The sequence below is a fragment of the Rutilus rutilus genome (genome assembly GCF_951802725.1).
Source record: "Rutilus rutilus genome assembly, chromosome: 1".
Classification (NCBI taxonomy): Eukaryota; Metazoa; Chordata; class Actinopteri; order Cypriniformes; family Leuciscidae; genus Rutilus; species Rutilus rutilus.
In genome coordinates, this window is record NC_140209.1 from 39,145,982 (window position 1) to 39,173,038 (window position 27,057).

Sequence of the window (27,057 nt, forward strand, 5' to 3'; positions counted from 1 at the left end):
CATTAAGTTCAGTTTCCAAAAGATGATTTTTTATTCCTCTTTTTAGTCAACTTTAGTATGGGTGTCTAAACTTATGCATAGCACTGTAATTCTTTGAGTGAATACTAAGTTTTTTGAGTTTGCAAGTTTTGCCAATCTCGGAAACTTCATTGAAACTTCATCCGTCAAAAACAAACACAAAACGTCCAGACGAAGCCATCTGAACATAACTCCTGTAAATCTCTCATTTGCACTTTTAAATTAAAGACTCAAATGAAACTCTTTGCTGTGCTTAAAGCAAGTTACATCATTAGAATATTCTACACAGAGGGGAGAGCAGGGATAAGACTGAGCGCACGCTCCGTTCTCAAGAACTTTTCCTGTGAAGCGTCTTTCCTCCGGCAGAAACAGATGTTCAAAATTGCATAATGGACAAATGCGCTGTCTTAAGCCATTTTCAAGGGCTGATTTGTTTCTCCCCCAAACATTATAATTATAATTGACTTGAGCCCCTCAAAAAAAGAGACTGTTTTTTGAAAACACAGTTTGTTTGTCTCCTGTTTTTCATTTATATTTGAGAAAGAGTATGAATGTAGAAGTTCAAATGGTTAGGGATGATGATGTGAATTTCTTTCTCTATTCCTCCCGTTTGTTAGCCAGTTGTGAGGATCATATTGCATGAATCAGCATTTCATAACCTTTGTCATGTCAGGAAGTGGTGAGGTTATGAAAGAGAGATATTCTAAACATATTCAAAAATGAATGAATAAAAAGGATTTATATAATGTGCATTTCAAACGTGAGAGAATATACATACTTTGCTGAATAGGAGAATTCCTGGTAGATCCTGTGCTTCCGTTCGAGCCATATTTTTCAAGGAGCTCAGCAAATTCTCGACTACACAAAGACAAAAGAAGAAATAACAATAATGCAACCGTCCAAGAAAAAAAATGTAAACCTTCAAAAACATATATAAAAAAAAAAAATGTAGACACTTAAATGACATAACAGTCCTTACTTCAGTAACAGCTTGCACTATTCCAAAATAATAAAATGTCAGTTAATTAGTTTAGGACGGAATGTAATTATGTTCACATGGTATCTACACAATCCAAATATGCTCTAAGCAGATACAGGTCCTCTCTAGAGGGCTGAATTCAGTGATTAAAATTATTCCACATCATTACTAGAAGGAAAAAGCATGACCACTGTTATAAATCTACTCTAAACGTTTCATTCTGCTGCAAGTAGTCTGATTGACTGCCAATGCCAATATAGGGCTCGACAATAAGGCCAGTAATTCAAAATTGTACTTTCCCTGCCAAAATTGTCATTGGTCCAACCACAAAAAATAATAATAATAATAAATAAAAAAAATTACATTTTACTTTTAGAAATGTATTATTATATGTCCCAGAAAAATATTTTCTTTAGAAAACAGATAGATAGATAGATAGATCATTGTTCTGTTACTGAAAGATAAAGCAATGTAAATGGATTTTGTGATCAGCCTATTGAGTAAAAATAAACATGCTGAGTTCTCTTTAGTTCCCAGGCCATTATCCACCAGACACCTCTTGAATGTCAGATATAGGTCAACAGAAATGTCCTGTAACTGAACTCAAACCTTATTCAGTTATGGACATGTGTTTATTACGCACTGGTGCACAGGCTCAGCCACTGGCCTCTTTACCTACATGCAGGTGTCCCTGAGTGATCCCAGATCTTTGCTTGTTTTAACCACAATACAAAGACTATGTGGGTTCAGAAGACTATATAAACACAGCCAAGCCTTCAATAACTAGACCCATAATTCTTTGCATTCCTCCATATCAGAGCCGAATCATATTTACTCTAAGCCTAAAATATATAGGTGTACTCAAAGTGACAGCTTTCGAAATGAGTGATGCGATGCAAAAAGAGCTTTTTCCTCTTTTTCCTCCGTCCTCAGGACAGGTTATCAGTGCGGATTAAAGGGAGGCAGGTCACACAAGGTTGTGATGCATATGGTAAGGAGCTGACTCTAAAAGGCATGAACGCTGTCTCAATAAACAATAGAATGTGTGTACATGCACATTCTAAACCATCTTCCTCATAAATACACACAAACAAAAAGCCCAGAAATGCTGTGCTCAGTCTTTCGGTCCCTGAAGACTTCCAGGTTGTTGATATGCGAGAGAAGGCAGCGGAGGTCTTTGCATGGAGGCAGAGGCGTAATCCCCTCAATGCGCATTGGTTAAGGGCAGAACGCAGATTAAAGCATGGAGACGCAAGGACTCATCTCATCATGGCTTAAAATGTGAGTCTGTTCCCATTCTCCCTCGCACTCGCTCCCTCCATATCTCCATGCATGGAATGGCTTTTTCCTTCATTCATACAATCCCTGGGCTGCCAGTCCAGAGCCATGGGACTGAATCTCCTGCCAATCTGTCTATGTGTAAAGTTCAAAAGTACACTGCGGTCATGCCACTGACTCTCACAGACTCATATTTATTTTGAGATTTGCTAAAGATTACATTTGACAATGTAAAATTTATAAGTGTTTGCACTAATCTGTTCAAAAGTTTTTTAAATATCTGTTCAAAAGTTTGGGGTCAGTAAGATTTTTTTAAAGAAATGTATACCTCTATTCATGAAACATGCATTAAATTGATCAAAAGTGACAGTAAAGCCATTTATAATGTTACAAAAGATTTCTATTTCAAATAAATTCAAACCATTAGAGCATTAAAAATGCTCATGACTGAAAATGATTGCTCGTTACTAAAAGGCAATAGACCTAATTTAACTGAAGTTTTAGAAAGTGAAAAGTCACTACTAGCATTGCCATACGCAGTGATACTGATTTTCCATTGATAGTTTTTTTCTAGTGAGCGAAATGAACAGTATATGGGAGCCATGCGGGCCAGAAACTCGTCTTTGAATAGCTCGCCAAGAGACTCACAGGCACTGCCAAAACTCAGTCAGATCTAGTTTATGAACAAAATTATTCATCTTTCATTGAATTATTTAACGTGTCTTCTAAGGGGTGGACATTCAAATGAAATGTACTCAGGTCAGACAACCATAGATCAATATCAGTGGATGAGTGTGTTTAAGTGATGGCAAGTGTTTAGGTTGATTAAATGTCACCAAGTAAGTGGCAGGTTGGCAATGAAATTGACTATCAGCAGTAGAGATGGAAAGAAAAACCAAAAAACATTCCTTTTTTTTCCAGTTATTTTTTACATATACACTTCTGTGGGGTCTAAAAGAAGTCTCTTATGCTCACCAAGGCTGCCTTTATTTGATATACAGTAAAAACAGTAATATTATGAAATATTATTACAATTGAAAATAACTTTTCTATTTTATATATTTTAAAATGTCATTTATTCCAAAGCTGAATTTTCACTGAATTGTCACATGACCCTTCAGAAATCACTCTAACATGATGATTTGATGCTTAAGAAACATTTATTATTATCATCAATGTTAAAAACAATTGTGCAGGTTAACATTTTTTGGGGGAAAACCATGATGTGTTTTTTTCAGTATTCTTTGATCATGATTATCAATGTGCTTTGAATCTAATGTTCTTTTTTTTTTTTTCTTTGGAAGCAACATTTAAAAGCAACTTTTTAAATGTCTCAATGCACATGAAGTTTGTGATCTTCAGAGCAGATGTTATAATGGAAGGATCAGGGGCTTACCTGGCTTCCTCATCTCTGGCAATGAGAAGGCGCATGTGATTGGTTGAGGATGCTGATCTAAGAATGTCCACCGCTCTACAATCAAAGAACAATATCAGGCATCAAGTGTTTTAAAATAATTACAAGTGGCTAAAAATTATTTTTTTTTGCAATTTCAGAGGTAAAAGTGAACACAAGCTTAATAAACAGTCTTTGAGGTATTTTAAGACTTAATTTATTTTGAAGTTATCACAGAAAATACATACATGGAGAATAGAAGTAAGAGAGTGTAGTATGTACCGTTCACTTGTCACACCAATCAAGCTTTCACCATTCACCTCCAATATTTGGTCTCCAGGCTGCAGGCTTCCTATTGAAACATTTACAAAGTAAATACTATTAAGACCCATAAAATGACTCGACAAATATATTACTATTACATACTACATTATAATATTCGTAATCTTTTTCCATTTCTATCATCAAAAGGTTTGGGGTCCGTACTTTTGTTTTCCTTCTAAAGAAATGTAAACTTCCAATGTGTGTATATTCAGCATAGATTCATTAAATTGATCAAAAGTGATCAGTAAAGACATTTATAATATTCCATAAGGTTTCAAATAAATGTGGTTCTTTTGAACTTTCTAGTCATCAAAGTATCCTGAATAAAATGTAGCAGTTTCAACAAAAATATCAAGCAGCACAACTGTTTTCAACATTGATAATAATAATACATGATTCTTGAGCATCAAATCATTATACTAGAATGATTTCTAAAGGATCATGTGACACTGAAGACTGGAATAATGATGCTGAAAATTCAGTTTTACCGTCAAAGGAATGAATTACATTTTAAAACATATTCAAATAGAAAACAGTTATTTTAAATTGCAATAATATTTGTTTTTACTGTATTTTCTTACCGACCCCAAACTTTTGAAAGATAATATATGTACTCATTAAATCTGTAGTCCACTATGAAAGATTTAAAAGTACAGGCATTTAAGAACTAAAAACATAAGCAGCTAATGTTGATCACCTAAATAAATGAAATATATACTTTTGTAAATTTACCATGACTTTAATGGTGTTGACTCTGTTAGCTGTGACCATAAACTAAAATTTTGTCAAAACGATTTATACAACATAAAAAGTGTAAACAGCCCAGAAAAAGTCCAAACTGCATTTTGGTTTAAGAGATGGCCATCATTCAAGTGTTAACATTTTTTATTTTCATAATTTAGCAACTTCTCGTGTGTTTTAGCAAATTGTGGCTGCAGAAGAGACAGCATCCGGCCCTCAAACCTTTTCATTTCCGTAGGACATATTAAGAACATCTCTCTCAGATGTAGGTCAGGGTTATGTCTTCTACCTTCACTTCAGTGATATCTTGTCAGAGCAAATCAAATCCGGAATGGAACAAGCTGCAAAGTCTCAAAGGGGTCACCTACGTCTTACTTTGTTTCAGAGCACTTTAGCCAAATACCACCTTTCGGGTATCCGATTTTACAGTCACCCAGGATTATCATCAGTACTGTGAAAATCTGTCTAGATTCCCTCAGAATATCTGTCTCCCAGTTAAATACCAGCATGTTTATAATGTCTTTCCACCAAGCCAAAGAGAGCAGCCAGAAAGCTAGCTAGGTTCTCTGAATGGCGAGCTAACAGCAATCGCGTGAGATGGCTAAAAACAAGCAAAGACCCCGCAGAGCGCATGCGCCCATATAAGCTCCCATACCCCGTGCTCTGTAGCAGCAGAATGGGAGACAGACTCTAATTCCAGTCCGTCAGGGGCATTAACTCTAAGCACAGGGATGAACTCCCCTTCACACGTGAGAGACTTAAGCAGAGGTATACGCAGTGAGACAGACAATCTGTTTCGTAGAAATGTAAACAGCTGCACTGACACAGTTTCCTTTCTAAATTTATGCCTTAACTTTTGAATTTCTGTTTCACATTCAAATTCTGATTTTGGTTTAAATGTAAAGCTAATCTCCAATTACAGATTCATAATAACAAGATTGATTCACTTTGTTCATTAGCAAAAGCTGTTGACTATAATGTGGATCAAAGCAATTTAATCAAGCTCGCTGGTCAGAGCAGATTTCAACCTCCCATTGTTGACTAGCCTGAGCCTCACCACCTAGGTTTTGCTGGTAACAATGTGATTATGCTAGTCTAAAAGCTAAACCAGCATGTCTGAGAGACTATAAATTACACTGTTTAAAACTTTTAGGAGACCACCTGGATAAATGTATAAAGTTCCCCAATTATGCTACTTTAAAGGTTACTAATTTTGTAGGTCTCCTACAATAGGTTTATATGCATCCAAGGTCAAAAAACACTTGCATTGCTCATCACCTCTTTTATCACAGTGTCTAAAATAGCTCGATAAAGTAGTGATGTCCGGTTCATGAACGAATCGTTCTTTTGAACCAGTTCTTTTTAGTGAACCAGTCGAACCAGTACACTAAATCAGACTGAGTCGTTCAAAACAGTTTGTGTGTCAGCGCTGATCCACAAGTTACTAAAGTTACTCATTTTTGGACATGCCTGACACAGTCCCTCCGACTCGAAATAAACAATATCCCGGAGTATATGTTACTGCAGTAACTCCAACAGTTCACTGAACTGAGACATGTTGTGCTGAGAGAAGTGATGAGCACGAGCAGCTGATACTGAGCATGCGCGCACTACCGAACGTACAGGTACAGCAGTTCTCGGATCACCAGTACAGAACCGAGAACTGGTTCTTTCGGACACGTTCGACATACTGAGAACCGATGAGCTGATGAGCTGAGCATGCGTGTAACAAAATAAAACATGTTGAAAACATGTTTATCACATAATTACTGTCTTATTCTGTATTATTGGAAACACAATGAATGGATTGTAAAACTAAACATTTATTATTACACTAAAACATTATTTTCAGGAACAGCTCATTTAATTTCTTTTTTTTTTAATATAATTTAATGTTTATAATGTGTTCATCAAAACATAACGTATTAAACATACAGGAGACATGCATCGACTTGTTCGTTTTGTCGACTGTATAGTAAGGTTTCAGCAGTTCTCAGCTCAGCACATACAGGCCTACTGCAACAGAGTTTCTCGAGTTAAGACAAGAACTGGTTGCTGCAGCGGTTCTCGAATCACCAGTACAAAACCGAGAATTGTATCTTTCGGACACGTTCGATACGGAGAACCGATGAGCTGGAGATACTGAGCATGCGTGATACCAAACTTTCTTTCGGCCAACTGGACTTAAATGAGGGGCCGAATTCTGCGAAATCTAAGTTTATTTAATAACAAATTAAATTAAATTGATGAAGACCAGTTTATTCACATTATGACATGTGAAACGTCCTTGTTTTCTCATCACCTGTAGGGTTCATTTGCAAAACGTAAATGTAAGAAACGTATCCAAGATGATTATGACGATGATTACTATTATTTAACTGAATTTATGATTACAAATGCCTTTATTTGAATGTATTTTTATCCGCTGGGATGATAGAATTGACGTTATTACGTGAGGACGCACTTTAAGGCAAAGAAAAAAAACTTTCAATCTGTGATAAAATATCTTTGAGAAAACTTACCATCACTGGAAGCAAGGCCACCAGGTAAGATCCTCTTGACATAAACGCCATATTCCTCTCCTGTTTGTTCTTTCACACCACCGATCACTTTGATTCCTTTAGAAAAGACAAAGCATCACTCAAAGTAAGACGTTGTAAAATATTATTCTTACATTTATATTGCTGTTGATATTGTATTTATCAATCAAATTTATTATTTATAAATCAAATAATTTAAACAAAACCCAGAAATCATACCACAGTCCCCGACAACAGGATTTTATGGCCATTCTGATTGCATTGCCAGTACTCACCGACAATTTGATGACAGGTGATTGTGAAATGAAAGATCTAAACATTCACTAATGTTATTCTGACAAAACAGACTATGATTCCTTCTTTCTCTATCCAAAAAAGAGGAGATAAATCAGATCTATCATGTTTACCATGAACATTAAACAGCTTTATCTGATGCATGCTGAAAGCATTTTTTTGTGTTCTGAGAGACTCCAAAAGCCATTTTAATAGTTATAAAGCTTACTTAACTTTGACTTTTTTATGGGAACTGATTATAGACAATTGCTTGATTATAAGACCAATTGCTTAAGAGTGCACTTTGTGATATAACAGACAAAGCTTCAATATTCTACTGGGTTATGATCTGAACAAAATATTTCAGAGAAATGTTCAAAATTTAATGTACTTTGTATTGAGTGTATTGTGTAAATATTGTCCAAAAGTTTGGGGTTTGTAAGCGTTTTTAAAATGAATACTTCTATTCAAAAAGAATGCGTTAAATTAATCAAAACTGACAGTAAAGGCATTTATTATGATACAAAAGATTTATATTTCAAATAAATACTGTTGTTTTGAACTTTCTTTAGTCAAATAATGCAGCCTTAGTGAGCATAAGAGACTTATTTTAAGAAAGGTATAGTACGGTAGTGTACTTTCGGTTATTTTTCACTTTGGTAATCCAAATAAATGCATGATGACTAAATAGTGCAGCCCAGCTGTGTTCCCATTTGTGTCTGATTTCAAGTCAGATAAATGAGGCTTTAAACAGCTTATGTTCAAACCAGTCTCCCTAAAATTAGGATTTAAAACTGACTCTGGTCTGTAAGCATTACATACATAGAAACTTCAACTTTCAGAGTTTCAGGTAAATGCTGTGAGGCTTGAATCCCCCTGCAGGGAGTTTTTCTTTTGCTATTTGAGCAAACTGGAACACAAAAATTATATTTAATGTTTTCACTTCACTGCTACAGAAGTACTTTTAAGCCTTACGCTTCTGAGAAACCCGGAAATGTGAAAAGGATCAATATGGTGGAATAAGTCCCACCTTCTAAATAAAATAGCCATTCGCTGACTGGTAAAGTCATCGCTCTGGTTTGCAACGGAAACAGTCAGCATTCTGAGACGAGCGCTTAGCACTGAATCCATTAAACACACAGGGATTCTGTTTTACTCCATTGAGGTTGAACATAATGAGGTTAAAAGTATTTTTTTTTTTAAATTTTTAAAGAAGCATTTAGAAAAAAAATCACATTTCATGTTGACTGTAAAAAACTCAGGGTTTATCTAAAAACAATATATTGAATACATTGTCTAAATGCCAACATGAAAGGATGGCAGATCCCTTATTTGAGAGACCAACAGCAAATTGGACAGTGTTGTCAGGTCATTAATTGTTGATACAACAGGAATGAGCTTTGACGCCAACAAAGCATGAAAGCCTTTAATGAGATGAGCATCTTTCACACCCAACGTAATCTCATGAGTATTCGAAAGTATTTTACGTAAAGTGTGGTTTTACCACACGTACAGTTATTTACATTTCCATAGACACTGAAATGTACAATACTGACATCCTGCCAGCACTAAAACGTTCATTTGCAGGCAGTTCAGAAGCAGAATACACTTCCTTTAATGGACAGTACAGATTCTTTAGATTCGCTTTGGTCGCGCGGTTTAGTCACACTCATGGAATAATAAATATCCTCTTTTTGCTTCAGGCTTATCTGTTATTAATAGAAAGACAATGTATTGGCACTAATTGAGTTTTGAGCTGATATTGCATATTAATGGATTCACTTTAAGATGAATCTTTAATGAGAAGAACTGCAACCCGGTTATCCCCAAAACACGTGCTAAAACTTAAACTCAAAATTTTTCATATACTCAATAAATGCAAAGTAAGGGCTGTGTCCAGAAAAAAAACACAGTGTCACACTTTTAAGTCTGTACCTGATAGAATTGCAAAAATGCGTTGATTTAGCGGTGACGTTTTTATTCAGAGCACCACTCCTGAGTCTGTATTCATGAAAATGTCTCCTAAAACAGAATCGTCTACTAACACAATGGATTGTTGACTGTGCAAGTTGGGATGTAAGAAGGACAGGTTTAAGGAGCTTAGAGCTGCCTTCAAATAATGTTTTTGATCTATTGTGAAGAGGGAGATCAGGCTGCGGTATAAATATAATGAAGACAGCGCAAGACTTAAAAGACTGGAAAACAACCGTACCCTAAACCTATGCCTACGTTTTGCTTAAAGACTTCGCCATACGTTTTAAAAGACAAAGGTTCTGAAAGGTTTTCTTTTGCAGTGATGCCATAAAAGAACCATTTTTGGTTCTTCAAAGAACATTAAACATCTTAAAATAACCATTCTTAATATAAAGAAGATTTTAATAATCTAAAGAGCCTTTTTCCACTATAAAGCATCTTTTGTGCAATGGAATGGTTCAATGGATGTTAAAAGTTCTACATGGAACCACAGATGCTAATAAAGAAGAGTCTACAGCCCCTTTCGCACATACAGTCTTTACTAGTAAATTACCGTTAAGAGATCACGTTCAGAAACTCACGTACCCCAAAATCGCGAGATGTCGAGGAAAACATTCCACTGTAGGTAAAATTAATTAGATATTACATATAATTTGGTAGTAAACCAAAGTGTTGCACATTCCATTGGTGCAAAGATGAGTATGTGTATTTTGTGCAACAATTGCAACTGCTTTGTATCACTTATTTAGAAGCACCACCATTACTAAATTAACATAGGGACTACTGAACAGATATTTAGACGTTTATTTTAAAATGCAAAGTATTGAAATCAAGATATTTACTCTGTAAACCCTTGCAATTTTACAACACTATAAGTGTGTCCCATTGGGTAATCAAAAGTTCTACACACACTTGCGGTCTTCATGCCCACTTGGGCCAAATATAGGAAATACGTACGTAGACAAGTGGTAAAGTGTGGGTATTTGGACAGGCCCATAAAGTTCTGTCAGAGCGGTTTATGGTAAATAAACGCTGCTTTTAACTGTTTTTCTATGTAAACATGCACTAGACGAACATCTGAACATTGCTCTGCGTCTTGTGCTCGAGACCCTGCCTTGCTTTCCATTCATCAGTGCTTACTTACTATGGTAAATATTATGTGTCTTGTGTTTTTAAGAGCCAAACCACGTTCTGTGAACTCATTCCCTTACAACTGTCACTCAGATAAAAAGGGGGAAAAAAGTAACTAAAATAAATCTAAGGCACTTCTCCTCATCCAAGAGGATGAAGAAAACAGCTCAGCGTTTAAAGGTCATTTCCGATGATTGACATCACAGAGTTTACCTGTATTCTGGTTCTGATGTGTAAATGGTATCTTACCGAGGAAAAAGTTGGAATGACGTTGACAGCACATTTGTGTATTTACCGAAAAAGTCATTCTGGTAATTTTACGGTAATTTACCAGGATTGCTGTGTGAAAGGGTCTTGAATAAATCTTAGTAATCCTTCAGTCTCAATCCACACCATTCTAAGAGTATTTATAATAAAATGCCTTCTGAGGTGGTCTGCACAGACTGAAGATTATATCAAGATATGATAGGATATTTAGTAAATTATACAAACACACAAATGTTAAAAGAGAGGAACATCTTGTGAGACACTTACCTAATCCATTCTCACAGTCTGTAAACTCCATAGAATGCACTGCTCGATCTACTCCATACGGACCCATAAGTGTCCTGTGCAGCACAGAGAAAAAAAGTGGAAACATGGAAAAAAAACAACTTAGTAACATAGATTCAGATAAATAATCAAGGTCTTTTTTTAAGAATCAAACTTCTCTCTGAATTCAGTTAAATTTGACGCAGGGTAACATTCAGTTCATATCTGAATATTGTAAACAAAATGTCACTGTACGTGCTGTGCTTGTGGACTGTTATTAGCATCAAGACCAGTTATTTCCAGTGGGGAATCAGTATTAATTATTTAGCACGAATGTCCTGCTTTGGACAGGCTCCTAAAAATTTACTCTTTCAAATGAACTCAGAATCTGTGTATGATTCTGATTTTTGAGAACATAACAGTGATTAAGTTTTTGAGTCACATAACAGGGATTAAGTTTTACTTACATACTTAAATCATTACGTAAAATGTTATTAATTAAAGGAACTCAACCTTGTTGGCAATGGAAACACTGTTACTATGCAATTGAAAGAACAAAATATTGTCTTTTCGTATGAAATACAGTATATCAGGACACTGACAGGGCCTTATGTTGTTTACCAGCACTACACCAGAAAGATTACAAGCATCCATTCCAGTATTTCCTGCAGGCTCGATGCACTGTCCTTGAAACTGTACTTTAGATTGTCAGAACCTAAGACTTCGTCTGAGGCTCAAATTCAAGCTAACCATAAACAAAGAGTGTCCGCTGTCCCCAACACAGCGCCCTCTAAAACAGCCTTTTAAAATGATAGGGGGTCTGTGGAAATCAAATATATAAATTGTACTTTTTAGGGTTGGTAAAGTTAACTTGTGATTTTAATAAAATGGCTATTGCAATCATTTAAATATGCTTAATGCAATAATGTATCACATACATTTTTTTATATTATTTCTAATTCAAAGAATTCAGAAATCCTGAAACTAATTATGGTTATTTTATTCTAATAATAATTCTTGTTTGTTGACAGTAAGAAAATAAAAAAATATGCGCATATAGTTCCAAGAGTTTATATATCAAGAATAGTTGAGCTGAATAATAATAATAAAAACACTGTCACAGTCACCCTAATACCTTGAGTAAATATTCATAATATTTTAATGATTTCTTTTAGTTTTAGTGTAGGCTCATGCCTAACATCATGCCTAATAGTCTTATGCTGCCTTCAGGTGCTATCGGAAATTTGCTACTTCTAAGGCACGACTTTGCCAAGTCGTGATTGTGAGCTCATCCTCTTCAAATTTTGACTTGAGGGCGTTCATATCAAATTTTTTTTACTAGTAAACTAGTACAATCATTTTGATAGCATGTGAAGGCAGCATAAGCATCAAGAAGTTTGATACCAACCTCTGATCAATAGGCAGCTAAAAGCACATAAAGAAAGTTTTATGAATTCCATGAGGCATGTATGCATGGATTTAGTGAGTAGGCTACGCACAAACACATTATAATCTCCGGGTGATTAGAGTACATTATTAGTACATCCTTTAAAGTGTTTTGAATTCTTCAAAATATAGCGGGCAAATAAATTCAAATTATGCCCTTTTCACACTGTAACTACGGTCGGTGCAAATTTGTAGGTTATATAAAAAGAATGGTGAAGAAGCCGTCGTTTAACGCATTTTACTCACGTTTTTCTTTCTCTCACCAGTTATATTAGTAAGTACGAAACAAGCACGCTTTATAAGCGACACACCTGAGCACAGCACAGGTAAAACAAAGTACCCAAAAGTCACCGAAACCTTCAGTAGAGGACAAAAGTGGCAGCGCGCTTGTGTCGACGCTTCTCTCGAAAACACGCGAGCGCTTATCACTCACTGGAACTAATGAGCTGAAAAAACCGAGCTCAACAACCACAAAATGACAAAACAAACGTTTTTACCTGCTAATCATGACTGCTCCCTTGTACATGACCGAAAATGTTGGCATTTTGAAGCGGTTTTTGCGCATCCAGCGACGCGTAGCGTATGCCCATTCCTCTCGTGATCAGCGCCTCGCGGAGGTCCGACACAGCGCGAGCCACATGATTCACTGCTACATGCAGCTCTAATACAGATGATCCTAAACATCACCAACTTTGCCCACAGATTAAATCTTATGCAACAGAAATGGGGGATCGTGTTTTTTATATAGACATTTTAGAGGTAGAGATTTTCTTTTTGGCCATTGTTTAACAGTGACCGAACAGGTGGTTCCCAAACAAATATCCACATTTATGAAAGGACTTCAAAGGTTTAACGTGATATAGGCTACAAAGTCTTACTGACATTAAGCTATTTCAATCCATGGGGTCTTTCAAGGACACCGGGCTGAAGTCTATTATAGAAATATATTTATATTATGTATTATAAAAAATATATATATTTTTTTTGCATCAAACTAGACCTGATTTGGGAATTGAAACTGATATGCTACTTTAATCTATCAATATCTATCCAGAGTCTGCAGACAAAACACAGCGTGAACGAAACAAAATAATCACACTGGAATGAAGTCCATAGTCTAGTGAAGAAGTAGATAAATGTTATACTATTACTACAATAAACTGTAGGCTATATAAAAAATATATATAAAATTAAAAAATAAATCTAAAATGTGCTGCATGCATCATCTTAGGTGGCAACATCTAAAAATATATCATTAAATCAACCTTACTACATTTGGTTACACCAAGACGTCATTGGTAAGAGTCAGGTCAGACAGAAATAGCTCCTTAATGACATATTTTCGGTTTTACAGTATCCTACTGAAGGATGGTTGTGGTTTCTTAACCTCTGATGGTGTGGAATCACACTGCCACTAGTTATTTTATTAGTCATGAAAAAATGAACAAATAGGAAATGCTGATGCTTTGGGGGGGGGGGGGGGGGGGCAACATTTGTGCAAAAGCAGAAAACTCTAAATCCTTGTCCACTCAGAAAGACATATTTAATCTCTCAACCGTTTCCATTTTTAGCCAGCGTTATTGTCTATGGTCATCCCATGCGAAGCAAGAGTGCTTTTCTCTCACGCAGCAATCAGATTTATACACGGATACTAGAGGTAAAATTACACAATGGGTGGATTACACTGTCCAATTTACTCAGCTTTTTGTATTACAATACGTGTAACATTTCCAATGTTAAGTAAGTGGGTTGAAAAAAACATTCCTCGAAAAGACTAACTGCATGCATAATGTAATGAAGAGACAACCTGTTAAAAGAGATCATTGTCATTTAGTGCTCAACAAACAGTGTTGCTTGCGCCCTAGTTAGAGTCAGAGTGACACTTTGCTTTAAATGCATTGTCACTGTGTAACTCCTCGCTGTCATTTACCTCGACACATGTCCGACTTGAGCTACAGTCCAAAACAAGGTACACAGCACAGGGTTGTTCAAAAAGCTTCTTAGGAGTGTTTGCTTTAGATTTTCTGTTGTTTGAGTCATACCTGTAACAATACAGAATCTTGGATAATGTTATCATGCAAAGTGGTGCATTTATTGTTATTGTCTTAGTTAATAATGTAAATAATGTATCTGCTGTTGTCCACAATCTGTCAAGTACCATATGACAATCAGTGTGACCAGACTTGAGCTTTCTTGTGCCAAACTCACAGGCTGTAATGATGTAATTTGTGGACTACACACACAGCCATGATAAGCTTTATTTTCAAAATGATCACACCAAACTACACTGACTTACAGAAGTATCGCATGAGGTTAATATGTCCAGTGTGATTTGCACATTCACATATCAAGTCATGACTGGGCAGAGTACTTCATAGTGCACAATAATCTGCTAGGACAACCCGTCAATCAACCGCGTACAGCAAAGGTCTTCGACCCTGCTCTTGGGGAACCACTGTCCTGCAGAGTTTAGCTCCATCCCTAATCAAACACACCTGAACCAGCTAGTTTCCATCTCATTTGCTCTAAAAAGGCAAAATGCGCCTACATTTATAAAGCCTGATACTAAAAGGCTATAAATATCCTTTCAAAGCAGCCACTGTGATACAGGAGACAGCTGTTTTTTATTCACGAATCTGCTATTCCCGAGAATAGCAGAACAGTAAAGCTCAGGCAGAATGGCAGATATTTAGCACTGGAAGGCTTAGCAAAGGCTTGAGACAATTTCAGATGAGCTATTGAAATGTCACCGAGAACAGCCTGAAAAATCCTTCATTTTAAAAACCGAAATCATCTTTTATTCATCAGACAAAACTATTTATGAATATATAACTGTATATATGCTGTGTCTGCAGTGTCTTTCATATAATATTCTACCAGCACTAAAAACACCCTCCAACCACCTCTGATAAACACTGCCTGTCAGGCATTGGCAGATTATATAGCACTACAGCGCAACATGCTCTAACATATTTGACAACACAACAAAACTAGCGAGTAAAAGAGTATGTTGCAGTTGCAGTACTTACATTGTGCTGTAGGTTTTTTTCCCATTCAAGCTTTGGATGAAGGTGACTATTAAATGAATGTTGTGAATTTCACAAAATCTTGCTCCGAAGTATCATTTATCTCAGCACTCGAGAATCTCAGAAAGCCAACAGCCCTTCACCCCTCTTAAATCACTGAAGCTGTAAATCCTATGAATGATGATTCATGACAGATTGACTGTCCATGTGATTTCTCATGATGCAGAGACTTAATTCATATGGGCTGTTTCTACATTTATTGGCATAGAATGAGTTTTTATGGTGGTTCTAAATCGAATTGTTGATTTAGTATATGTATGTGTATACAGGCCAACATGTGTGTGTATATATATATATATATATATATATATATTATAATTAGGCTTATCTGAAATGGATGTCCTCCGAGGGAAAATATTGTTTTCTGTCTTCAATCTGTTCATTCTGATCACAAGTTGTAAGAATTGTAAACAAATACACTGGCATTATCCACCATGCAATACATGCATATATACTGGTGGAGCAAACAAGTGCCATGAAAATCATATACTTGTTTTAGGCACAATGATATGGTTGTGGTTAAAATATTTGATAAATGCAATTAATACGTTGTGTGGATAAATGTTTAAGGTAAAATAATGCAATTTTATTTGAATTCCAATGATCCTGCAGTTAAAATATTCTACATAGTTAATATTATCCCAAGTAATATGAAAACTGCACGGATAATAATTTGAATGATATATGATATCTGTCATCTTTGCTTGTTGGCTTATAGTGATTGACTAATGAAATCACACAGTCCTAAAATCCTGAGCTGTGGCGTGACAGACATCAGACAGGACAAATATAAATGCATTTCACACTTTCAAGAGTCCTCAGAAACAAAATACATACATAATATAAGACACATTACTTACTAAATAAATACATTTGGATTTCTTGGGTTTCTAAATAAATTTGTGGATTTGTTCATAGTTTTGTTCAAAACGTGTTTGTCTTCATTTTAGGATTTAGTTTTCAATACACTTTAAAATTTCACTTTTTGTAGTTGGATAAATCTTTGTCATTTTTTTTATATTTGTTCGAGCAATGTTTGAATAACAAATCTATATTATAAAAGAGCATTTACACTCAGAGGACATCGAAAAAGCACATCGTGTCAGCCCCTCAAAAGAAAAAATGTATTCATGTCTCTGTATGCAAATACATTTCTGCACCACCACAATACACATATACGAACACTATCCCTTCTCCTTCCAGCAGCCATGGCAACTACCCATTGCATCAGAAGTTTAATCACCAAATCTGCACAGTGGGTTGTTATCAGATTATCGGATAATCCAGTCCACATTGAGAAATCACAACAGCGAACCGTTTTTGGCCAGTCCCGCTTCTTGTTTTTCATCTAGGAAAAGCTCGGTAAACGTGCCACCCATTGCAGTAATGAAGAATGGGAAATGAGAGTGGCAGCTTTACTCAGGAGCCAAGTTTCCATGCTGGACCACCGAGTGTGGTGAAATGGGTTAATCTGAAACAGTCTGACAGGCCAGTCTGACCTGTTTACTAACAGCTGCATTCTGGGCCCATGACTGCCCTCCATAGGTAACAAACAGAAGCGCATCCCAGAAAATGTCACAACATATCATAATCCACTTTTAATCATGCTTGATGCTGTCAGCATAAAAACAACAATGAATGGGATGAACAATCATGAAGGGATTGTTGAAATTGTTTTTCTCATGTTACGGAAGGCCAGAGATTGTAATTTAATGAGACGGCTTTGGGACAACAAGTCTATTAATGGTCTAATTTGAGCAAATCACAGAAGAGAAAAATTCACATATTCACAGAATATTTTAAACCGACAAAATCTACAAAAAACAAGGAACTCTCGCACACTATCAGTACTTGCAAATGAGTATCAAAATTTTATTAGCAACATTTCGGTCTCACAACCTTCATCAGGCATATACATATTCAAACTCAGTCTCATTTAAAATAATCACATGATCAATCAATGTAAAGATCCAATTAGGCTCAATGACTGAATACATAATTAACACCACATCATCATGACCGAAACGTTGCTAATAAAATTTTGATACTCATTTGCAAGTACTGATAGTGTGTGGGAGTTCCTTGCTTTTTGTAGATTTTTTGACCTACTTATATGGTCTTTTTTCCCCACGCACCTATCGCCTGCAGGTGTGCGATGGACATAATATGACAGATAAACTTTCAATGACAATAAGGTGTATGAACTGTCAATATTACGTATAGGTGCACCATAATGTATACGTTTATGTTCTTTTTCTGGTAAGTACAAAAGCTGACTCTTTGCAGGTCAACTAATGTAAAAACATGCCTGTTTTTTTATGAATCTATAACAGTGTTGCAAATAGCGTAGAAATCAATAAACCACAACAAAGCTGACGCAACAGACCGGTTAACAAGACCTCATTATTAGACAGGACTGTGACAAACAAGATAACAAAACAGCAAAGTCGGCAAAATTATGATGTTGATACAACCATTGATTAATGGTTATTAGCGAAAAACATGCAAAAACGAAATCAATAAAAAACAACCATGCAGATAAAGATTTGCTATAGGATGTGTTGTCAAAGTATAAAATCAAGGCTTTAAAATAATGTTTTAAAAATATAACTGTGTCTTAGGTGTTAGCTGACTGTGTCTGTTGTATAATCAAAGTTGACGAATGATTCTACTCATTAATTGCACATATTTCATTTGATTACACTGCATTTAAACATCGCACTGAACTCTTAATGACCCCTTATTTGTGTCTAGCTTCATTCATTTATACTGTAGCAGGCACATAGTGTGCCATTATAATGCTGTCAAGCATTTAATCCACAGACATTGACATAAATCACAGATTCCTGCAGTTACACTGAAAAAAACCGCAGGCTGGTAGAGGGAGCCCTTTCCTGTAAAACTTTTATACAGATCCAAAACTTCTATGCTGGCTATGAGATAAATGCTGCAAAAACTTCTCTGAAGCCTCATACATGGTGTTGTACACCACATGCATTGGTTAATATTTGTTTCAAATAAGGAATTCAAAGCCAATAGAAACGCAGTAATTTTCATAGTGTAACGTCAGCGCAAATCCACAACGTTAAGAACACGAGGACACAATGCCCTGTTTGTGAAACACTATATGCACTGATTGATTAAAGGTAAAACTATTGGTATAAAAAGTCATCACATTCGTGAGGTTGAGCTGATATAGCATCAAACACACTGATAGTATCTTAAAGCCATTAAGGTTCATTTCTTATTAGTGTATAAGAGTTCAGGTGACAGGACATGTGTTTGGGTTTACAGCGCTCACATGCTGAGACTCGGACACCATGTCCATGATCAGATCGACTACGTACATTTGTTTACGTTTTTCCTCCAGATATACATAAATGCTCAAGTAGAAATTCTATTCAAGTTTTTAGCATCGATTTTAGCATAGAATAAATAACATTTGAGTTAAGTTATTGATGAAAAAGGGATGAAAAGTGACAAAAATAAATGAAAAAGATCAAAATACAGACTTCTTTTCTTCAAGTTGAAGTACTCATTCAATGTACAATTAAACAACATCAAAAGAGAATAAAAAAAAGACAACTAAACTGTAGTATCTTGAGGAAAATAAGCTTGAAAATCAAAGGATCTACTTGTACTTGTGTTATAATATCATGCAGCTTTGTTATATTTAAAAAATGTTATTTAGTTACATTTATAAATCTTATTCTTTCTGCAAACAACATGCTTCTTCATGTTTCTTCAGGTCATCCCTAAAGTACCAGTCACCAAACTCTAAATTTAGCACGTCACTGGGCAGATTCATTCTCAGGTAGGCTACACAACCAGCTATTCCTATATTTCATGGCTATAATATTAAATGAATGTGCCGTCAGTAGAATATTCAAGAATGTTTCCACCTGTCAATCACACACCTGCTATGATGCCTGATACTGGTGATGCAACTACTGACTTTCATTTGAACTTGAAGGCTGCTGACAATCACAAACAGTGTTAAAAACCTTTCAGAGTGTGTGTTCACCTTACTTAACCTCTACATTTGGGTAATGCCTTAGATGTAAACAAACAACAAAAAAACCCTGCCATATACTGTTCTCAAACTGGGGTCCGGGAACCCCATGAAGGCTCAAGGAGTTGCTTGGGCATCCACGAAAAATCTGAGAGGAAAAAAAAGACAATTTACCTAAATGTAATTTTAGGTCTGTAAAAGTTATCGTGTTAGCTTAAGAAATTGATTAAATATGTTTAATACTGTTCATGTGCATTCCAAACCATTTGTTGAAATCATTAGATTAAATCAATTTTAATCACTAATCTTTTATCAGCCCCGGTTTTTAAATGTAATAAGTCATTTGTAAAAGTTTGAACATTTTACATTATTTTTAGTGGGTAGAAAATATAGGCTACATAGAAAACATTATCCAGATATTGTTTTCATCGTCTCTTTTGCTTTATTACACTGACAATATCAGTTATTTACAACAATTATTTAATTTAGCTATAACAGCATATTGACTTTATTATATAAGGCTTAATATTTTCCGTACAAAAAGAGTTTTCAGTAGCCTACAAATGAGCCTATATGAAAATATAAATCTGCCTTTATAACCTATAATAACCGGCTGCAGGTTCTCTCGCAAAGGGATCATTATCTTTGGGGTCCTTGGCATAAAAAAAAACCCTGGTCTAAAAGAAGATGAAGATACGTATAACTTCATCTATAGGCTATAAACGCAACACGTTTTTGTCAGTAGTAGCCTACTTTTTTGTTTAATAATTACAGGCTATTACAGACATTGCGCACGAGCTTGACGCCTCAGTTTTTGAAGAGACTGTCCAAAATATCTATTATCATTACTCAAAAAATGTCAATGCCACAAATCTGTAGCCAACCTAATCTTTGTTAATCCGGGAATATGTTTTAAAATGCTCACGGATACCTTTACTTTGTGGAAATAGCGAAACCTCGTCGTCAAGAACATTGTGTGAACAGTAGCCTGCCCTACTGTATGTAGCGTACTACATGCTCTTCATTAATAATGCTGCTCTTTACTTGTCACATACACACAGTTAGAAACTTAAGTCGTTTACATGAATACTTGTAAAGTTTAGAGTTTAATTTAATGTCAATGGGAAGGTGGAAAATAATAGAGAGCGTGCAAAACTCTAAAACCAAATTCAATTCTTACCAGTAAATGAGCGAAAGTCCATCAAAACGCTCGAGCTGTCTTCCCCCGGGGTTCAGATAGGACATTGCATCCAACTCAAACGTTAAGGTTGAAATAGCCTGCTCTGGAAACGGAATTATATGCTGCCTCCTCCAAATATGACCACCAGACACATCACCGCGATTTCATGTCATGCTTGTGGTTCGCGCATGCAGCTTCGCTCAAGAGTCAGCGTTCATTCAGCATTAAATCAATGATACAGTTACTGCCAGAGAGGGGAGAGAGAGAGAGAGAGAGAGAGAGAGAGAGAGAGAGAGAGAGAGAGAGAGAGAGAGAGAGAGAGAGTCAACTATGCCAGTTTCTAATCTGTAAAACACGTGGTTTTCATGCTGACCTGGTCGTCTCAGTCTGTTACAAAATCTACATCTTGTCGACAGCCCTCTGGTCACATTACTTTTACTTTGCCAAACTACAGGTAGGCTAATGTCTGTGTATGTAGGTTATACTAGGATGTGTGAGTCTCTGGCTGCCTCTCAAGAACCATGAGCTGTGTACCTAGAGAGCATTTTAGGGCATCAGGTAACTAAGCTTTGATTGGTTAATACAGAGATAAACTTTGTCTAGGCCTAGATGTGCAGTCAAAATGAGGTAAAGCCAATGACCGTTCAGCTTCAGGTAATTGAGATGAATAGTGCGGCTGTTGACCTGTTCTAAGAGATCGCTGCACTGCAGCCTAAACACCAGAAGGGTTTCCAATTTCCTCACATAGACATTTGTTTGTAACACCAATATCTGTCCCTGTAGCTTCATACGTAAGTCAAATCAAAACCTGTCTACATTTGTTCTTTTGGTGCATAACCCATCACTCTTTGTAATTACTTAATTAGAACTCAAAACCAGTAGGCCCTCAGTTATGTAAAGGAAACTGCATTACCTTTTACATGCAAGAAGGATCATGGGTATAAAATATGATGAAACTAGTCCCACTTTGTTTTGTGCTTTAGAACTAGTTCTGCCATGAGGCCATTTTCTGCCTTACAGTACACAGTCATTGCTCAGTCACCTGTTTGTGTGACAAACTTATAAAGGACACTGCTATGTAACTCCTCCTTCATGTAGGCCCACCGGTACATATGAACCAGAGAAGTGAGGAGAGTGATTTGTGTAGGACTGTGTAAATTCATCAAGTCTTAACGAAATAGGATTTGCTGTCTTTTTCTTGAGAAACTCTGATATAGTAAAAAGTAAAAAACGTTACACACATTTACCATGGTATTCACTTTCACCTATTGCAGTTATTGTTAATAATGTACAATCATAATAAATGAATAGAGGCCAAGGACTCAAATAGTGTAAAGAAGCTTGAATAAGTTGATATGAATCAAAGCAACACTCCTGGTCAAATTAAAACTCTGTTGTTGTTCTTTAGAAAAATTTAGTTTAAATTTAAATTTATTATAAATTTATTAACAAAACTCAAATCTGAAAATTTCCGGGATCATTCAGGATCAATGTAATTTGCATACAGAATTCTGATCTATGTTCTTTCTCGCATCTGTTTGCAAACCGAATTCTGTTTGGCCTTTCTTTTCTTGCCACTATTTAACCACAGTGGTTTTACACACACACACAAACAAGAGGCTGTTGAATCTGTCTATGAGGAGGACACTGGTGTCTGTATCAAGTTACCACTATTTTATTGTAGAAACAATAATTTAGTATGATATGGTATTCTCTTAACTACGGTTTTACAATGAAAACTATTGTAAAAGAGATTGCTTTGAGTCTTTTGCTTCAAGTAAAAATTATTCAGTTCTGTTTACTGGCCATCATACATTATCCAAGAATTGTCTTTAAATTGATCTTATTTAGCTTCAAACAAGCATATTATTGTATATTTTGTTTTCTAAATGATAGTGCAAAATTTAGAGGCGTTAGTACCTGATGCACCTTTTCCAAGTCTCCCCCTAGTGGTGAAGTTTGGTAACGCAGGGAAGCGCCCATCTACAGGCTAATCGCTGAGACGACTTTAGTGAGACGTCAGTGCAGTTAGCCATGTCATCCTCCAGACTCCTGGCATACATACTTTACATTACTTATACTCAGTATTTAAAGTGTGTCGGAAGTTGCAGATGACTGGCACTTAATCAGTATGTTTACACACATTTCAGCAGGTCTGAGAGTAAGCGATATTGACATCCTGCCTTGGAAAGAAAAGAGTCACTACATGAAGTTCAGTGCCATGGTGACTACAATGCTTGACATTCTTTGAATGAGATCATGTGCGGCGTAAAGAGACAGAGAGAGTGACAGAAAGGGTGTGGCAGCGTGTTTTTAGATAACATAGTAGATCAGTGCACATAACTGCCCGCTCACAGTCATTCTGTCAACATTCCTCCTTATCTGAAAGGCAATGTTCCTTGTCCGTCTTAAGCAAGCAGAGAGGAATTACAGCTTTCGACAGCAGATTCCCTAAAGTGACATTTTCAATAACACATCATATTGGTCACAGAACACTTATGGCTACTTAAAAAGCATGTTTAACACTCTTTCTAAATAAATGAAATGGCTGGGCCCAGGCAGGATTGGCTGGTTTTCTCAGACCCTCCCCGTTGTAGAATGTAGGTGGGGCTGCACTGTCTGCAATCAGACCCAGCCAAGCAGGTTCGTTCTGAATCTCATTCTTGACCTGGGTGTGGTTGTCACCTGTACTCTCTATGTGTCAATGCCATGACTCTTTTATACATACTTGTTACAGTAAAATAGCCACTTTCAGCTGTACATTTTCTAATCAGGCATTTTGTCATTCTACAAAGACAAAAACAATAGCAAATTCTGAAGGGGTAAATAGAGTGATTAGCCAATGGTGGCTGAAAATTATTGCTCTGTTGAGATTTTCTGCTGGGGATTTGAGGCCATGGCCAGTCTGGTTTGCTGAACTGTGGCTGGGCCATAACAGGATTGCTGCAACACAGCAGTTTTGTGTGTCAAAGGGTCTTTGGGGGGTTTTCAAACTCACTGAGCCTTGGCTTCCTGCTTTGTCCACAGTCTCAGGGAGGATTCAGCCATTCTCTGAGGCTGGACTCACTCTGCATGCCCGAAAGAGTTCCCGAACAGCATTGAAATGTAATACTGAGATACCTAAAACACAGTTAAACAGAATCTTTAGTTTGTAGTATAGAAAATAGAAACTTGTACTTGTAACGATAACCCAACGATACGATACTATACGATACGATATGATAACGATACGATAACCAAACAAAACTTGAACCCTAAAGGTGCGGTCACATTTACTGTTGCTTGGCGAAATTTCATGGGTGATATCCAGTCATTTCAATTGGAATTTACGTGACTGGGAATTTCGCATCAGGTTCAAGTTTTCCCCACGTTAACCAACAAAACTCTACTTGGTTTGAAAGTGACTTCTGTGCTTTGTGCATCACTGCTGACAATGGACAATGTACCTCTTTTGCCCGTTATAAAAGGTGAATAATGCAGAGAAATAATAAGTTTGGAGTGACATTCATCCCAATGTCAATAAATAAGTAAGTTTACATGTGCCGTCTCAAAGCTACAGTCTCCATCTGTCCGTCTGTCCAAGTGTACGTGACACAAAGACTATTTTAAGGATGAAATACATGCTGTCTCACCTCTAGGTCTGTTCGACCAACTTCACAAACTGAATCATCCAACTGGTACAAATTCAGACAGACTAAAGCATTTACATGGTGAATGACTGTTTTAGCTGAAACAGAACATTTAAAGTAATGACCTTTCTTGGCCTCTCACTGAAACAGCATTTTCAGTGGTTTTGTAAATGTTCCTCTTTGGCCTAAAGAAAGGGAGGATAAGTAACAAGGCTATGAACCCAAGTGTCACCTTTATCTGAAAGAAAAACAGGTGCAATGCAATACTTTACGACTGCAAAGCGTATCCCCTTCAGAGACAAAAGTTGTAAAGCCATGTTGTCACCAACAATGCCCTAACATTCCTCAGCGGATGGCTAGCATATTTGCATCTTATGGTTTCTAGGTGCATTTTTTGGGACATATTGCAAAGAGAAACTGCGCGACACACCTTTAGCGACTAGAAAATGCAGTTGTGTATTTAACAAAGCAGGTGCTGACACTCCTGCCATTGAACCTTAAATCTTCACACCCGGAAAAAACGACACTCCTCTTTCATTAGAAATCAGAAGATTGATGAATGTAATTTCTACATTTGTTTTATAAATTTATATGGTAATGTAATATAATCCCCTGGTTTCACAGACAGGGCTTAAGACTAGTCCTAGACTAAAATGTAAGTCTGAGCTGTTTCCACTGAAATAAACTTGCACTGACTGATCTTAAAAATATATCAGTGCCTTTTTAGTTTTAAGATGCACATCGGTAATGTTTTTTTCTAAGCATGTTTATAAAAATTACTTAAATGTCCTAATTGATCTATGGTCTAATCCTGGCTTAGTCTAAGCCCTGTCTGTGAAACCGGGCCAATATGTTTTAATCAAATGTTACACTGGTTTGCCTATTAGTGGAGGATTTTCATATCAAGAAATCCTTGATATGAGACTCATGCTTTATTCTTAAACTGTCAGGTAGGGCAGTCTATTTTGGTTGATAGCTCAAAACTACATATTTAAAATACTTTGGTCTCTCCACCCATGTTTGGATAATGCACCTTGCACTGAGAGAAATGCTCAGTGCAATGCAGTACACACCCCATAGTCCACACACATTTATCACAGACTGGACTCTCTCACGGAGGAGAATGAACGGTCATTTGTACCCCCCACCACTAAAAAGTCTACTTCACGATTACTAATTGCATAAAGCTCATCGTTACAACTTTGAATGATGTGTGTTGAGTTCCAAAGCAGGCCCATCCTGGCAGAGGAATGCTAAGAAACCCACAAGTATGAATACACTACGGTACTTCAAATCTGGCAGCACAGGTCTCGCTGCTGAATTGTGTTCACATAATGTTCCACACATGTCCGTCAAAATCACCTTCACTATGGGTGTGTAAGGGAATTCCGACCTTTCACCTGTTTCATAAATTCCTGGTTCCAAACCCACACAGTATTATTACAGTATTATTCATTATCAGCAGTGCATGCAAACATCTATTCATTTGCATGTAATGTGTGATGACAGATTTATTTCTTGCCCTTTTCACTTGTAGAATATGTAGAATATGTAGCAGCTAGAATGTGGCAACAACAATTGAAAAGACACTTGATACAAGCACATCTGACAAAGAAGAAACTCTGCAGGTAATGAAAATTACTCTATGGTGCAGATCTAAATGTAAACGATAGACAAAAACCCATTCACACATAAAGATCATTAGGAAGTGTTCAATATAAACACTGTTTGAGAAGTATGGCTACATGTCAAAGTTAATATTTAAGCCCTTGGAATGGACTGTGTTCACTTTTAGCCAATTTCACACAAGGACTCCACAGTTGTAGCTTATCTTTGGGCATTCCTTTAGAGATGTGATATAATATTGCATCGCAGCTGTATTCATTATATCCGTAGTAAGATAGGCTGCTATAACACATTTCATGTCTTCTGCAGGGTCAGGAATTAGGCTCTTTTTACAGGATACTCAATATTTTTTCACTTGCTTTTGCAAAATGTAAAGATCCATTTATCATAAACAATATTATCAAATTAAATATATTGTCACTGTACTGAAAGCAAATCCGATTATTAAAATATTATCTGAAAAATATTTACTTTGTATCAAGTTGATATACCAAGTTGGTCTATTTTCCCCCAGTATTAATAGTTGATGTAAAATCCATTGTTGAGAAACTCTGTTAATTCATTTCAGATTTATTTGCAAAGCTCTTTTCAACTTTGACTGACCCAAAAATACATTATAAAAATAGGTTTCTTTTCTTTTACATTTTACACAGAGCCCCTAGCACCCCTTTGCTTCACCCAGACCCCAGATCACATTAATTGCATACACATTAGTGTTATTTTAGTGACATACTATTATAGTATTTAATAATATTTTAAATTAGCTTTTGTTTTATATTTTCAGTTTTCATTTTAATTTACGGTTTAGTGATTTTGGTTATGTACTTTTGTCATTTTATTCGTTGTTTTTTTATATTCCTATTTAGCTTGAATTTTTTTATTATTTTTTTAACTCA

At 36.2% G+C, this 27,057-nt stretch overlaps 1 protein-coding gene across 6 annotated transcripts in view; it reads right to left on the reverse strand.

Annotated features, from left to right (window-relative positions):
- Positions 1–24,026, reverse strand: part of LOC311300094 (syntaxin-binding protein 4) — a 43,508-nt gene extending 19,482 nt beyond the window's left edge. The window contains exons 1-7 of one of the 6 annotated variants that reach the window (XM_084424208.1): positions 20,907–21,132; positions 19,739–19,874; positions 11,186–11,259; positions 7,256–7,351; positions 3,951–4,020; positions 3,672–3,746; positions 797–876 (exon numbers count right to left, since the gene is read on the reverse strand). In XM_084424208.1, coding sequence (XP_084280334.1) covers positions 797–876; positions 3,672–3,746; positions 3,951–4,020; positions 7,256–7,351; positions 11,186–11,252 — 388 coding nt within the window. In that variant the 5' untranslated portion in view covers positions 11,253–11,259; positions 19,739–19,874; positions 20,907–21,132. Of the gene's footprint in view, positions 1–796; positions 877–3,671; positions 3,747–3,950; positions 4,021–4,955; positions 5,063–7,255; positions 7,352–11,185; positions 11,260–13,125; positions 13,307–19,738; positions 19,875–20,906; positions 21,442–23,904 lie in introns of those variants that run through there. The other 5 variants (XM_084424206.1, XM_084424204.1, XM_084424207.1 and 2 more) reach the window with 5 other exon arrangements.
- Positions 24,027–27,057: the final 3,031 nt, after the last annotated feature.